At 34.6% G+C, this 15,424-nt stretch overlaps 1 protein-coding gene across 11 annotated transcripts in view; it reads left to right on the top strand.

The window, feature by feature from the left end:
• Positions 1-15,424, top strand: part of LOC116232851 (neurabin-2-like) — a 113,194-nt gene that overhangs the window by 84,423 nt on the left and 13,347 nt on the right. For all 11 annotated transcript variants that reach the window (XR_016468267.1, XM_090144024.1, XM_090144023.1 and 8 more), the window contains 13 exons: positions 2,080-2,212; positions 2,738-2,858; positions 3,373-3,477; positions 3,659-3,779; positions 4,522-4,665; positions 6,139-6,192; positions 8,104-8,333; positions 9,041-9,137; positions 9,216-9,405; positions 10,164-10,315; positions 11,933-12,266; positions 14,542-14,626; positions 15,035-15,106. Coding sequence is in view for 10 of the 11 variants with exons in the window: in XM_090144024.1 (XP_090000150.1) it covers positions 2,080-2,212; positions 2,738-2,858; positions 3,373-3,477; positions 3,659-3,779; positions 4,522-4,665; positions 6,139-6,192; positions 8,104-8,333; positions 9,041-9,137; positions 9,216-9,405; positions 10,164-10,315; positions 11,933-12,266; positions 14,542-14,626; positions 15,035-15,106 (1,838 nt within the window). In the remaining variant the exon portion in view is untranslated. The remainder of the gene's footprint in view (positions 1-2,079; positions 2,213-2,737; positions 2,859-3,372; positions 3,478-3,658; positions 3,780-4,521; positions 4,666-6,138; positions 6,193-8,103; positions 8,334-9,040; positions 9,138-9,215; positions 9,406-10,163; positions 10,316-11,932; positions 12,267-14,541; positions 14,627-15,034; positions 15,107-15,424) is intronic.

Below are 15,424 nucleotides of genomic sequence, written 5' to 3'. Positions count from 1 at the left end.
GAAGTGTTAGTAGTCTTCATCTGCCATTCCATGTTTGTGCCATTATTATACTATGTATAACAATGGCAAATATAACTCAAACCTACTTTTAAATTCTATGATCCGTTCCCATCAGGTGATGAACTCTTGCAGTGCATCAGCTTTGCATCAACTTGGGCAAATTCCATGAGACACTCAAGTACAGAGCTATTACTTTTGAGTTGGAAAAATATTTCATAATTTTTAAAACTTCCAGACAGGTGGCCTAAAGCATGACCCGTATGTCATTCAGTCTTTTCAGGCGGTGTAACATTATTCCCCCTGAATCTCCAGCACCTGGAGGCTGTTGCTGCAGGCGGTGGTCCTCCCTTTGCTGGTGACTGCATGCACCATCTTGTGCTCTGTGTGTGAGAGAATAAGTTAAAAAAAAAAAAAAAAATGGTCAGCGTCTCCCAAATAATTGCAGTTGTCTTCATTTTTGTTTTTTCATGATTCATTTTTCATGATTAGTGTAGAATCTCTCTTACTACTATAACCTTTGGAGACACTGGGTTTTATTTATTTATTTATTTGGGTTGGGGTAGGGGAGGAAGGATATAAAGGAACCAAAGTAGACAGGTCTTGCTCCAAAGGAAAACTGTGCTCCATGAAGCCCAAGTGCTTCTACTGTTTACTGATCTGGGGAGGTAGGGGCAAACTAAGTCAAAGAAGTCTATCAGCTTCTTTCTGGTAGTGGTAAAATAAAGCTTCCTGGATGGTTTTCTTTGTCTATATTGCATTTTTTCTGTAAAGTTTACAGAACAGGGAGACCCTCAGTGTAACCGTTGTCTGTCTGTTGCCAGTTGTTGCCCTCTAGTGTCTGGATGGTATCTGGAGGAGTTTGTTGGTTTATTTACCTGTATACAAGACCTAGGAAGACTCATTTCTGTCTTTAAGAGAGCCTTCCAAGAAATGAGGCTTCTGAGAATGAGTTTCTTCTGCTGTCTACCAAGTGGATCTACTCTTGCTTGCTGAACTGCTCCATTAAATCCATGGCCGTGTTTTGTGGCACACAGCAGTTTGTGAACAGTTCTCCAGGTGTAGTCTGGAGGTGCATCAGGAAGGATGCCTGTGTTATTTCTGAGTTATTATCAGTCACTTTTTGGTAACCTGTTTTTCTATGTCTGAATATGCTGCCATGCAGAGCTAACACTATACTAGTGGATATAAATTCACTGGCAAAATGTTAGTACTATCTACTTATAGTTAATTCTGTCATATTTACATGATTTTAGGTACCTATCAAGTGTGAAAACCCAGAAGTTGCAAAACCTTAGTAGACCAGTGTAAATGAACTTTGTGTCAGCACTGCACGTTCATGATTAAGGAGATTGCAGCTGCAGTCTGTAACTGGTTTTGTCTCACAGGGATACTGAGGATAACACTCAGTGCCTGCAAAAAACTTGAGCAGATAAACCTTGTTTTTCCCATAGTTGAAGAGGGGGAATATGACTTACCTCTAACTTATGGTTTTGTATATGATTAATGAACATGCTGATAAGTGAAATTAAGCATGTTGCATGTAGCTCCTTCTTTCCTTCATTTGTCTTAATACTCATCATTCATTTTGTTGTTTATTTATCTTCTAACAAATCAGAAATTCAGCCGGAGTGACTACTAAAAATAGTAATGTATGTAACGAGGCATTTCCTTTTCTTGGGAATCCACACGATTCCCTGCAAAATCAGAAATCTACATCTGGTGGAGGCTCTGTAATTGGCAGATGGTTTGGGGGAAGGGAGAAACAAAGGATTCAGGGGAATGTATCCTAAAAAATTAACTCTGTAGCAAAAAGATATTATGATTTCCTGGACTTCTTTTATATAGTTGTTGTGTTTACAAAGCAAAAAGTGTTTAAGTGATTGTTTTGAAACTTCTGAAATGTTATTTTTATGTAACTGGAAAGTATACTGCAGCGGTATTCATTAAATTGATGATTGTTTAGAAATTGGGATCTCTAGAAATACCACTTTAATTTCCTTACTAATCTTTCTTTCAATTACATCATGTTTGGAAGGGGCTGAGAAAGTACTAAGCTAGTTTTTTTGTTACCTTTCTTAGGTTTTCAGTACTTACTCAAATGAAGATTATGATAGACGTAACGAAGAAGTTGACCCTGTGGCAGCCTCAGCTGAATATGAACTTGAGAAAAGGGTGGAAAAAATGGAAGTATTTCCTGTGGAAATTGAAAAAGGTGTGAATCAGACCTTGAATATTAGAGATACTATGGGAAGAAAAGATAAAGCAATTGTAAACTGTATTGTTGCTGCAATTGGTTCTTGAATTTTTGAATGTAGGCTGCAGCTTTTATGCGTAGCTATTCTGTTGAATGTAATGACCTTTAATTGAACAGTCTTCCATTAAGGACAAGCTGTCATACCTAATTGAAGTTAGGAAGGATACATTAACAAGCAGCTGGTCTGCACTAGAATATATGCAATTCATAAATCTTTGAACTCAAATTCTCTTTCAGGTTCCATGAAACTTTGAATCTAACAGGAAGTCATAACTACAAAACAAAAAAAGATTTCAGTAGTATCTGGACTTGAAAAAAAAACCAAAATGAATGCATTATATATTTATACATTAAATATGTATTTATAAAATGTGTACATGTTTTTATCTTTTGGAATGACTTGAAACACTTCAAAACCTCTCACTAGTGCTTAGTGTTGTATCATCTATTATCTGGCTAATATTAAATAATTTAATCTCTTAGGTGACAGCGGTCTGGGCATCAGTATTATTGGAATGGGAGTTGGTGCTGATCAGGGGCTGGAAAAACTGGGCATTTTTGTAAAAACAATAACAGATGGTGGAGCTGCTCAGAAAGATGGACGGTGAGTTTTCCACTGAATTGATTACGGTTTTTGCACATTTCTGACTGATTCCAGTCATTTTCATCTGATAAGCCAAATACTGTGAATAAAGCTACAAGGATGACTTCAAGTGAATAAATATTACATTGCTGGTTTGTGTTAAATTTAAAAAATGCAGTTATTTTACTTAATATAGGACATTTTTCAAAAGGAGCTTAGGTTTTCTTACAGGATGTCTGAGAAAATTTTAGAAAATGTCCACATGTAAAAGTGCTACAAAATCAAGCTGGTGATCCAGAATCCATTCAGTGTGTGAATAGTATAAAAATATCAAGGCAAACACTATGTATAGTTTTTAATTGCTGATCAGCATAGTAATTGAGGATCAGGAGATTAGTTTTAAGGAATGGAATGCTTGGTACTCAAAATTTCTTATTATAGGTAGTAGGGAGTTTTAAGTGATATTTATCATGTCAGTAATGTATCTAGTCAAATATTTTTGTTGAACTGATGTCTAAAGTATTTATTTTTGCAGAATTCAAGTAAATGATCAGATTGTGGAAGTTGATGGCATAAGTCTAGTGGGAGTTACTCAGTTCTTTGCAGCCACTGTACTCAAAAACACCAAAGGCACAGTGAGGTATGTGTTGTTTTCTATCAGGTAATACCTTCTATTTAAATGTAGTTTTTCATTAATGGAGAATACAAAACTATAGCTTGAAAAATTTACAGAAAATTTGCTGAGGGCAATAGTATGACAAACTAACCACTTAAATATCTCTTAAGTTTTTGCTGCAAAGTAATTTGTTTTTCTTTTGTAGGTTTCTGATTGGCAGAGAGAAGCCAGGGACTCAGAGTGAAGTAGCCCGCCTCATTAGTGAGACTTTAGAGCAGGAGCGATGTCTGTATGAGCAACACTACGTTCATGATGATACAGAGCAGGTAAAACATCATACACACACACAGATGTTTAAAGCACGCCATTACTTTTGCAAATAGGATGAATGTTTTTTGAATCAAATTGAAGCAAAGAAAAAAAAAAGATAAAACAGGCAAGCTGATTAAAAGAGAAAATACAAAATTAATACACAACCTTTATCAAAGTATGCAGTTGTAACTACTTGCTATATTCACCAATAATCCAAAAGATATTTATAAACACGAGTTGTGGATTTTGTTGTCCATGGCTTACTTAACTCTCTTTTGAGGAATTTTGATGAAAATATTTGCAAACCTCCTTTAAAAGTTATCACACATAGAAGAAACTAAAAAAGGATTAGTAACTAGTTAAGAAGTTTTGCAGTTCTTTGCGTTAATCACAGAATTGCAGGAGTTGAAAGGGACCTCTGAAGATCAAGTCCAACCCCCTGCTAAAGCTGGTTCTCTACAGCAGGTCACACAGGTAGGTATCCAGATGGATCCTGTATATCTCCAGAGAGGGAGACTCCACAACTTCTCTGGGCAGCCTGCTCCAGTGCTCCATCCCTCTGACAGTAAAGAAGATCTTCCTTGTGTTAGTGTGGAACTTCGTGTGTTCTGGTTTCTGCCCATCACCCCTTGTTTGGTGGGAAGCCTAGCTGCCGTTTGCTTATTGGACTGAACAGACCCAGGTTTCTTAGCCTTTCCTCGTGTGGGAGTTGCTCTCAGGCCCTTAATCATCTTTGTCTTTTTTTTTTTTTTTCAGGATGATGAGTATGATGATGATGATGATACATATGAATCACATTTACGTGAAAAATCTGTGGAAGTTTTTGATCTTCCTGAAAATGAAGATATCAGTTTACCACTGGATATGGATTCAGCACAATCTCTTCTTAAATTTAAAGAGGTATAGTAGTAGCAGTTTTTTTACTATTCTTCATGATGTACTAGGGAGAATCTGAATATTATATGTTTTCATGTCCCCATCATTGTGGTTTTGAGTTTATTTTCCCGCTGGCAGCAGTAAATTTCCCTTATAGATGTCCCTTTAAACAAAGACCCACATTCTGAGGGTTGCTGAAGTTGATGAGGTCTGTGTAAAATAGAAAATAGAAGTAGCTGATTCTGGAGAGGTTTAGAGGATTTTTCCAAGTTGTTCCCTCTGTTGCTTTTTTTTTTTTTTTTTTTTTTTTTTAGTTGCATTTTGTTGAGAAGGGGAAAGGTTGGAAATAAAGAACTTACTTATGAACCAGTAGGAGGTTCCATTATGTGATTCCCTACTTGACACAATTGGAAAATTGGGTTCCTTTTTCCCAATGGGTTATTAAAGAGTTTATTGGCCTTATTCAGGCCTGTGGATTATATTCTGGGATTTAAGTAGTGCAGTGCTTGGCATATAGGGGCCTGTGTTTTTTTGGTAGCTTTAAGTACTTGTGATTTTTACTCAGGAGAAGAAAAATACACTGCAAAAAAGCTGTCTGATCCCAGCTTGGCACTTTCAGAGGCTATTTGTACATACTTATTTTTATAAAAGATATTTGCAGACCTTCTCACGTTTGTTTTCCGGATAATTCCGATATTGAGAAAGTGATCAGTAGTTTGAAAATTCAAATAGAGAGCATTTACATCTTCTCTGCGAGAGGCACCACTGCTATGTATGGCATCTTTAAAAGTGTCATATTTACTTGGGGTGCTGTTGAATTTCCAGCTAGAATCGTTACCAAGCTGTTATTAACATAATTTCAGTTATGGATTTTAAGTTATGGAGACATCTATTTTAATACTCAGTATGTTATGCCTTACTAAAAAGTAAAAAGGTCCCCCAGGGTAATAGATGGAGAGTTAAATATAAGAAATAACTGCCAATTGTCAGAAAAAACCTTTACACTCATATGCATGCTGTTTCCTTGTCACGTTAAAAGTAATTTTTACATTTGGTTCAGATGTAGCCTTCTATCTGTAACTATCCTCTGAAGATTTCTGTTCTGAAGTATAAAGCTTACTTTCAAATCAAACCTTGTGTATTTATTTGTCAGTGCTGATAAGTTAAAAAAAAAAAAAAAAAAGATATTGTTACATTTTTACTTGATTCTGTGTACAAGCTGTTGTCATAACTGCATTATTGCCTTCTCATTTTCCTAGATCATTGAAATGTTATCTTAACCTCCTCACTTATCTAAATGTTAAAAGCTCAACATTTTTTCAATACCATAGGTGATGATATAGTTTAACTTCTTTTTTTAAGTTCCTAATTATTTCTTCTGTAGTTGACAAAGAAATAAGCTGACTTCATGTGAGGGAGATCAGACAAATAATTAAAGCTTGCATTTCATGTATCATTTCCTGTGTGCTCCTGCAAAATTCTATTTGTTTGTTTCAGCTGCAGTTAAAACATGCAGTAACAGTAGCTGAAGTGAATCAACTGAAGGAGAAGGTAAGTGTTCAAAGAATTGTGACTGAGTTGTTTTGTTGTTTGTTTGTTTTTTAATTTCTGTTTCTAGCAGCGAATTTTACCAAGATTATGCTGAATGCAAGGGACAGCAATCTGTTTTAGGCCTCAGGCTGTGTGTACTGTGTTAAGCAAGACAGGTATTTCTGAAGATCTGTCCTCAAATAGGGGCTGGGAAAAGTGCTATTTTAAAATGAATGCTTCAGTATTGCTGCTTACCATCAAACTGAATTTAGCTGACTCTCCATGAAGCAAGATTGCAACCAAGCAAGAGAATATTTTCAGTGCAGAGAACCTGTTCTTTGAGTATGGATCTGGCGTTTGTAGATAGTGGTTAGTGCCAGACTTTCTGTTACCAGAAAGTTATTTCTGTTACCTTCTTTCCCATCTTAACCTCTCCCACATTTCTGACCACCTTTGAGTAGAGAGGGTTTCTTTTGTTTGTTTGTTTGTTTTTCTAGTGAGGATTTGTTCAACGCTTCTGGGTTATCTGAGAACAGGTTTCTTTTTCTTTTTGCCACTTTTTTCATTGATGGAGATCTGTGCATGGTCTTTTTCTAGAAATACTTGCTATAGGTGAGCAGCTGCTTTTATTTCATTACCCTTCAATGTTTTCTTGACAAGAAATGTGTGCTCTAGCATAGTAGATAGTCATAGTCACACTATGCCATTGGAGGAGGATGGCAGGAGACAGGGCAAAGATAAAGCTTCAGATTGCAATAATTTGAATAATAGTATATACTGGAGTTTTTCCTGCACTTTGTAAAAGTTTAGAGCTCTAGGTGTAGAGAGTCACAGCAGCTGAAACTTGGTGTTCTTATGATAATTCTGATTTAACTTTCTGATGGTATTCCTTCTTGCAGTATTCCTGATGTTTAGCCCACTGTTTTGCTAAAAAGCTGTTTAAAATGTTGGTATTAGTACAACTCTTTTGCCTCATTTTTATTTTTTTAATTCAGTAAATGTTTCATCCTTTCGACATCTCTATTCCATCAGGAGGTGGTCTTAACTGATTTCACAAGCAGCAGTTTCCATAGTGCAAATAATATCCCCGAAGAAGGTGGCCAGGCCCAGAAAACTTCACATGGATTAATATTCAGTTCTATGACTGCTGTTAAGCAGAAGGGGGCTTGTTTCTTTCCTTTGTTGAGGGATTGCTTACTTTTCTTGTTAGTTATCAATCCAGGGATATATAATACTTTGTTAAGATGACCTGGTCTTATTAAAGTGGCGGGGAAGATCTACCGTTCTTATTAGCTCTATTAAACAAGCTGTTGGTAACAAAGTAGCAGCACGGGAAGCTTGTCTTTATACTGTTTCAAATACATACAAGAACATTCACTGTCGAAAAGCATTTTGGAGGGGAAATTGTAACTCCCACCATTGAGAATGCCATATTGATTGCTACAAAGAGTAAGAAATCGGTGATGCTTGGTATTAAATGCCATTAAAAATTAATTGGATAGCTAATTGTTTAAGGAGTTTGTTAGGTAAGATACCTCCTTCAATACCATTTATAGGTATGTAATCTAAGGCAAATTGAAAATTTAGCAGTAAGTAAATGCTGGATTGCAACTATGTCAAAATAGGTTCTCCAAGGATGTTAGGAGATGGCGAGTTATTTAACAAGTCAACATAAATAACAGCAAAGATTTTACTAATTTTAACTCTTTTAAAAGGAAGCAATACTAATGAGAAAGTAAAAGGCACCTGAGAGTTGAGTTCTAGAACTTACTTGGATTAGCAAGGTTTGGAGGAGTTGATACGATTTCTTTAAAAGTTCTGTGTCTTGTTTTGATATTATTGATAAGTTGTTACTAGCTGTTTTCTACTAAACATGTACTTTTTGTTTCATCTTTTAGTTTAGTTTACTTTATTAATTCTTAATCTTTTCAGTTAGAAGTTGTTGAAGCAGAAAAAAATGAATGGAAATTAAATAGAGCCCAACTTCAGCAAAACTTAGAGGAAAGCAAAGAGAAAATAAAGAAGTTGGAGACCTACTGGTTAGAAGCACAGAGTTTGTGCAAAACAGTAAACGAGCATCTTAAAGAAACTCAAGAACAATGTGATGCCCTTGAAAAGAAATACAACAAGGCCAAGAAACTGCTCAAAGATTACCAACAAAAGTAAGTAGGTCTCTCTTCCTTTCTTGCGTATTTTGTACATCATGAGAAAAAACCAACAAAATATGTAAAGGGCTGATTTGCTTAACACACTTTTTGTCATTTGGCAGAGGGCTATGCATGCTCAATTCTTCCATACCTTCATTCAACTTCTGAAAAGGTTTTTCAAAAGTTTTGTTGCTGCTTTTGAGTCTACCTTTTATTTCTATTTCCTTTTGGTAATCATTATATTTTTTTTGTGTGTAACCTATCATTGCAATTTCTTTAGGAGAAACCAAGTAGAAAATTAAAATGTTATTTACTTCTCTTCAAAAAAAATCTACCATAGCTTTTGGAAGGAAAATGCTGTAGTATACTGCATGTGTATATGTTTGTGGAAGTAAGATCCAATTATTAGAGTTCTGCATATATTTGATGTGCAATTTGTTTGCCAGTTTTTAAAATAAAGTGTCTCTTTTTCAGTCCAGAGTGAATTAGTGTCATAAGTGATTTATTCTGTGAATACAGTAAATATTGTATACACAACTATATGTGTCACTTTGTGACACTATGAAATTAATGAATCTATGACACAGTACAGATTGATTTTTTTCAATGTACTTACTAACAGGAAGATTCTTAATAAATGCAACTGGGCATATTTATTTTCTGTATTTTTCTACATATCTACATACTATTGTTTCATAGATATGAATGTTCTCTTTCACCAGAGAAATAGAGTTTATGAAAAAAGAGGAGGATCATTTAAGGGTACTTGAAGAGAGAGACCAGAAATATGCAGAACAGCTGAAAATGTATCAGGAAAAGGTAACACAATGTAATATTTAAAATCAAACATCTGTATTCTTGAGTATTTGTCTCACTTCTACACTTCAATTCTTACAGATTTCAGAGCTTGAAAATAAACTAATAGTTTATGAGAAGATGCCATATATGTTTGGAAGTGGGAGTTTATTGGAAGACGGTTGTCAAAATCTAAGCCAGCATAATGAGCAGTCAAAGATGAGAGAAGAGAGTGAAAAAGAAACAGAATCAGTACAGGAAAGACTAAATTCTTCAGAGATGTTAATTTCTGGTAAGTAAGTGTTAGATCTTAGATTTGCACTTAACAAAAGTTAGGGGGTGTTAATATGTGTGTGGTGATTTCTTTATTTAAAAAAAAAAAGCAACACCATAATCTTGCTGGATAAGAAGTCCTCCAACATTTTCAGGATTTCCGAAATGCTATGTGCAATATGGAGAGAGAGAGAGGGGGGGAAGATGACTATATTTACTTTTCCTTGTATTCTCTAGTAGTGAAGCCAATAGTATTAGCAAGGCTAAAATGTTGACATATTTCAGTTTAAGTCCAGTTCTGCTGATTGTAGAAAGTTGTTATATAAACCATAGCTCATGATTTAAATTTTCTAATAATTTTATTCCCAGAAGTCTATCAAATATCAGGCAGTGTTTCAAATGAGACGTATATTTTAACAAGATTTGGTTGATGCTTATGTACTTTTTAAAGGGTCTTTATCTCAAAGGAAGGCATATTTGTGGCATAAATTCTCATCAGTTTGAGAATAAAATTAAGTATTCAAGCCATAAATACAATTATATCCTGACTGATTTTATTTAATAAAAAAAATTGAAGAAATCGGGTTGAAATTCAAATTAGTCAGTTATTTTTGATCACTGTGATAAAATATTACAGCATTATAAAAATAGTATTGTCGTACATTAATAAATCAGAATTATTCCATCTGCTGATTAGCTTCTGAATATTCTTTCTGAATTGTGGGTTGGAGAACTTGCATGCTAATACTCTTTAAAAGAAGTATGTATTTGTTACAGATTTTGATGCTTTTGTTGGGGATACTCCCAGATTAGACACCAGTGCCCACAAAGCAAAAGCTCAGCTTGCTTTGAAAGTAAAACGCCAGCCACCTTCTCGATCAAAGCTGAAAGAATCTCTTGGGGCTGGACAACAGACTGCGAATCTACAGGTACCAATCTGAGTAGAAAGTTAGGCATTCAAAAGCCTGAACGTATATTCAGTTTTATTTGTATTCTCAATTTGAAGTGATGTCCAAGCTTCATTCAGACTGTGCCAAAGCAGGAGATTTTTGTGCTGTGTGTCAAGCGGAAAAGACTTATTCAGGCTCACATATGTGATCTCTGGCAAGTTTGTTGTAGCATAGTTAATTTGAAGTTAGCAAAGAGGTATTCAGGTTTACTGTATGCTGTTTTTACTGAAAAATTCTGACATAGTACCAGTGGTATGTTGTGGAACGTGCCTATCTGTGTTGCAATCCCTTCATCTGAAGCAGGTTATCAATAATTAGAAATATTCTTCAAAAACTAAACCTTTTTCTGAAATATTTTATTCTGTATGTAATCACTTATGTCTGTAACAAAATGTAGCGATAAAATGTCCTAGCGCAATTTGTGGCCCTATCTAACTTTTGTCCTTCTGTCTGAACTTAGAGTCCCAGTGGTGCATTTAACAATACCTAACTCTCTGTTTCCATTTCTACTTGTACAGTGGTTACCTATTCTTAGCATGGCTTTTCATTTGTAATAACTGTATGAATCTAGGACTTCTCTTGGTGGTGTGCCCCTTTTTGTGTGTCCCCTTAACTTTCAGCCTTCCCTTTTTCAAATGTCTTGGTTGAATTTAAACTTGGGAACGTTGGTTTTACAATTTCACAAACTCTGTATTTGATTTTATTGACTTTGTGTTTTCATAAAAATATATAGCAGCATTCTCATTCTATTTGAGAAAGCTGAAAGTTAGAAGTTATAAAATTTTTTTGAGGATGTAATTTGGTGTTATGAAATAACAGTGTAATACTGATAGCTCTTAAGGTCTCTATCTGTATTTTTATTTCTACGCATTCATCTGCTAGCAGTACAGAAAACCAGTAAAGTTTGCCCGCAGTGTGATTCTATTCTAATTTTCTTTGATGTAAATGGTCCATATTTATGTTCTCCCTGAAGATGGCCCTTTTTTATAACAAGCCTATGATCTTGGCTAGTATCATGATTAAGTACTTATCCACACATTGGTGTCATAGCCAGTGAAATTCTAATGGAAACAGATTCTGGGCATCAACTGTTAGTCTCCTTTAATGGAGCAAGTAAAAGAGAAGAGGAGAAAAAAACAAAAACAACTTGTTCGTGAGCTCACAGAACCTTGCAGAGATTTTAACATGAGAATAAGCACGTGAGTGCAGGATGTAAGGGGGGAAAACAGTTGTAGATACAAAGGGACATAACTAGTATATGAGAGAACCTGTCACAGAGGGAGAATTACTTGGTTTGAAAGGGTTTTAAAACCGGTTTGGAATAGGCAAGATATACTAGAATCTTTCTAAATTGTCTAGATAAAGGTGATTTGAATGTGCAAAAGGTTGTAGGAGCCTATAAAACCAGCTTTATATCATTTAGATGATATCTGCAACTTATCAAGCTAAAATTGTAACTGTTTGTAATTTTCTGAACTGAGCAAGTTTGTGCATAACATAGAATATCCTTAAATCATGGCAAAAGATTAAATGAAAAATTGAAAGATTAAATGATTATATATCACGTTTATAAAGTGACTTTTGAATTTCTTGAAGGATGAGGATTCGGAAGATGCTATTCTCAGTGGAGAAGTTTCTACTCTATGTCTAACGAAGATCTCAGAAATAAGTGAAAAATTAACTCTGCCTCATTTGGATGACATAGAACGAAAGAGTGAAAAGCCTGAACAAACACAAAGTACAGAAAGTCCTTTAGAGTCAAGTCCTTCTGCTTCCACACACTCTTCTCCAGTACACAAACCAAATAGTGAAAATAGCACAACCACCACTCATTCACCTACTCCTGAAGAGATGGCTCCAAATTCTCCTCAAGGGTCTACCAAGAATGTTAAGCAAAGAGAAGTAAAAGGGAAAGGAAAAGAGGCCAAGGGTAAGACCTAAGATTTTATGTTATTTTAATACTTTGGAATCACTATGGTTTTAGATGTTAATTATTACTGAGTAATAAGCCCCTTAGTAAGAAAAGAAAGTGATTACTAATTACTTGTTCTAAACCCATTTCTTAACTCTTCAGGAAAGTCTAAAGTTAGCAAGAGTGTATGCAAGACCATTTTATTCTGTTTTATTTGAGTTTCCATTAGATATACTGAAGTGAACATAGTTCTTCAAATGAATGAAAAGAGGAGGAAGTACTAGTAGCAGTTATTACACTGGAGAGATTACCATTTATGGTACTCAAAATCTGATCATTAGTAAGAACAAAACAAATAAAAAACACAGAAATTTGCAAGTTTTTTAAGTACTTGAAGGAAGTTAAAACTGAACATTTGTCCACATAATGTCATGTTTAAGACCTCCAGTGTGGACATCAAGATGGTAACTTTCTCTTGTCAGCTCTACCTGAGACATGAATTTGTTTACTGTTGCTTACATTTAATGTCTAGCCAGTCAGTTCCCCCTCCTTGAGAAGAGTGTCTATTGATGACAAACAGCATCTTTGGAAGTGGAGCCAAATTCTTGGCCCTTGCCAAGACGCTACTGAAGTAATGTAGTCTGTGTTAAAAGAGTTGCTTTTGAGAATAGTCAATAGACCTGCAAAATCACTTGTATATCCATTAAATATGCTGGGATCGGGGTCCTTTAAATGTCTGAAAACTTGATTTAAAGCTCATTTAAAGCATGCTTGTTAAGGTACTTTGAGATCTGAATGGATGTCAGCAGAATTTTCAAGGCATTCTGCTAAGGATTAGAATTTATTTTTTAGTCTGTTTTCATGTACATATTTATCAGAATAGTATCAAACAGTAACATCAGTGTAGTGTTTTTTTTTGTGTAAATAAAATGTAAGAAATATTTGAGTATTTAAATTTCCTGAAAATATTAAGCAGATATTAATAAACTCTTCCAGTTTAAATATTATCTCTTTTTTCATGGGAGCACTGCATTGCTTTTGCTACTAACGTTCTTTATTTACGTCTTAATCTTAGAATGCTTACTTTAAGATTTTATTCTTAAAAGATCTTGACTAGTCAAGAATCTTGACTAATATATGTGGTGTTTTCAGTTTGCCACTACATTAAATTTTCAAATATTAGGATTGCTCAAACTAAATTCCAAGTTTGAACAATCTGTAAACATAATTTTTTATGTATACTGTTACAAGAAAAAGGTCTAATCTTCATCTAAGATGACCAATAGTGATTGCATAGCATATGCCTTTGGTATTAAATGAACAAAGGAAGGCAGAGTATTTTACAAAGATTGTAAGTAAAAGTTCCATTCTAAGCATACTTTGTTATTTCAAAAAAGATGGACAACTTCACATTTTTAAAGTCCTATCTAAAAAGCATTTACAGAATAAATGCTGTTTCAATTAAGCAGTTGATAACAGCTCAAACTACAAACCTAAAGAGTCTAAATAGTTGCCTTGATATAAGGTAGAGGAGAGCTACATCACAGACTATGTATAGTCATTAAAGATCCTAAAATATTTCTGCAGAATACTGGCACCATAAGCAGCATAATGTGACTGATTTACAATTCTCAGCAAAATTTAACATTGGCCTTTTTTCCAGATGTGATGCGGGTCTTTATGCAACATACAGATCTTGAACATTATGGGAATTGCTGCATTGTTCAAAAGGAACTATGACCACTGTACTCACTACTAATCATTGTTTGATAGAAATATTTGGCTGTTTTTTTCTCATAAATTACAAGAAAAAGGGATCGGATAACAAATTTAAGCTTCTTGATGTGTCTTTTAGAATCACTGGATTATAATTGCTGTCTTTACTATACAGCTCAGAGAAATTCTTTCTTTTAACACCCTGAACAAGATATGTTCTACTTTCCTTACTTCATATCTCTATGATATAATTTTCGTTAGAACTTGTCTCTGTCCTAGCTTATGCTTAAAAATCTTAATAATGCTATTCTCCGTGTTTTGGCTAGGGTACTGGTCAGATGTGCTTTTTCTGTAGCTAGCAGCAGGCATACATTTTAGCCCAAGTTCCAAATAGCTAGCCTGGACTAGCTGCTGACCCAAGATGAGGAGAGAAATGTAGAAGGACAACTAAATGTTGTAAACAGTTACTCAGGTTTTAGGATCTTATTTATTTAGAAGCATTTTCATTATGAATACTTGAAACTTGCAAGTATTTTCAGAACAACATTTTTATTTTTCACCCCTCTATGGAAAACAGAAGAGAAAAAAAATGAAGACAAAACAGTAGAAACAAATGAAGGAACATCATCAGGGAAGTCCAAAAGGCGATTTCCAGATTTTGGGTAAGATTGATTTGTGATAGTTTGGAAATCAATGGCTTTCAGTGTTGCTTTTGGGTAGCATCATACTCTCTGGAAAAAAAAAAAATGTTGAGAAAATCTTGTAGTGCTGATTCATTCGTGTTTATATAGCAATAAAATTATGTTCTTTGTTGAGTCACTGAATATTAAGTTTCTTTGGGCATTTTCTGTATTTATCTTGGTTATATGTGATTTTTTTAAAGGAATTTTCAGAATTTGGTCATGGTTTTTTAAATATAAATGACAGTACTTAATTGCATGCATAATCTACAAAATCATGCTCTGTGTAACAATACAAATTTGGCTTTTTATAACTGTTGAAACTGACTGAAAAATATTTTGCACTGTGTAAATGTAAACACTACATGAAAATTGTGTTTCTCACTTCAGTGGATTACGGAAATCTGGGGGCAAGGGCAAGAAACAAGAGAAAGAAAGTGTAAGAGGTTCTCTGGATAGCAGGTATTTGTTCTTTTTGTTTCAGTAATATGATCTGCATTCCTAGCATTTTTAGCTAGGGAATTTCTTGGAAATCATCATTAATGTTTGACCTTAAAGTATATTCAAATAGAGCAGTGGCAAAATTCTGTACAGATTATTATAGGAATATGGTGATGAGCTTCTGATCTCATGACTTAAGAAGAAGTGGAACTAAAAGTTTTAAAGTACTTAAAGTAAAAAGAGTAGCATAGAGGAAATAGTAAAGCGAGGTTACATTGTAAAGTGGCTCATAGGGTTACACCCTATCTTAAATACTAAAACTGTATTTTACTTAGGAAG

This window comes from Phasianus colchicus, chromosome 7, assembly GCF_987193195.1.
Source record: "Phasianus colchicus chromosome 7, bPhaCol1.hap1.1, whole genome shotgun sequence".
NCBI classification, from domain to species: Eukaryota; Metazoa; Chordata; class Aves; order Galliformes; family Phasianidae; genus Phasianus; species Phasianus colchicus.
Note: the sequence above shows the minus strand (reverse complement) of the source record. Positions and strands in the feature narration are given on the sequence as shown.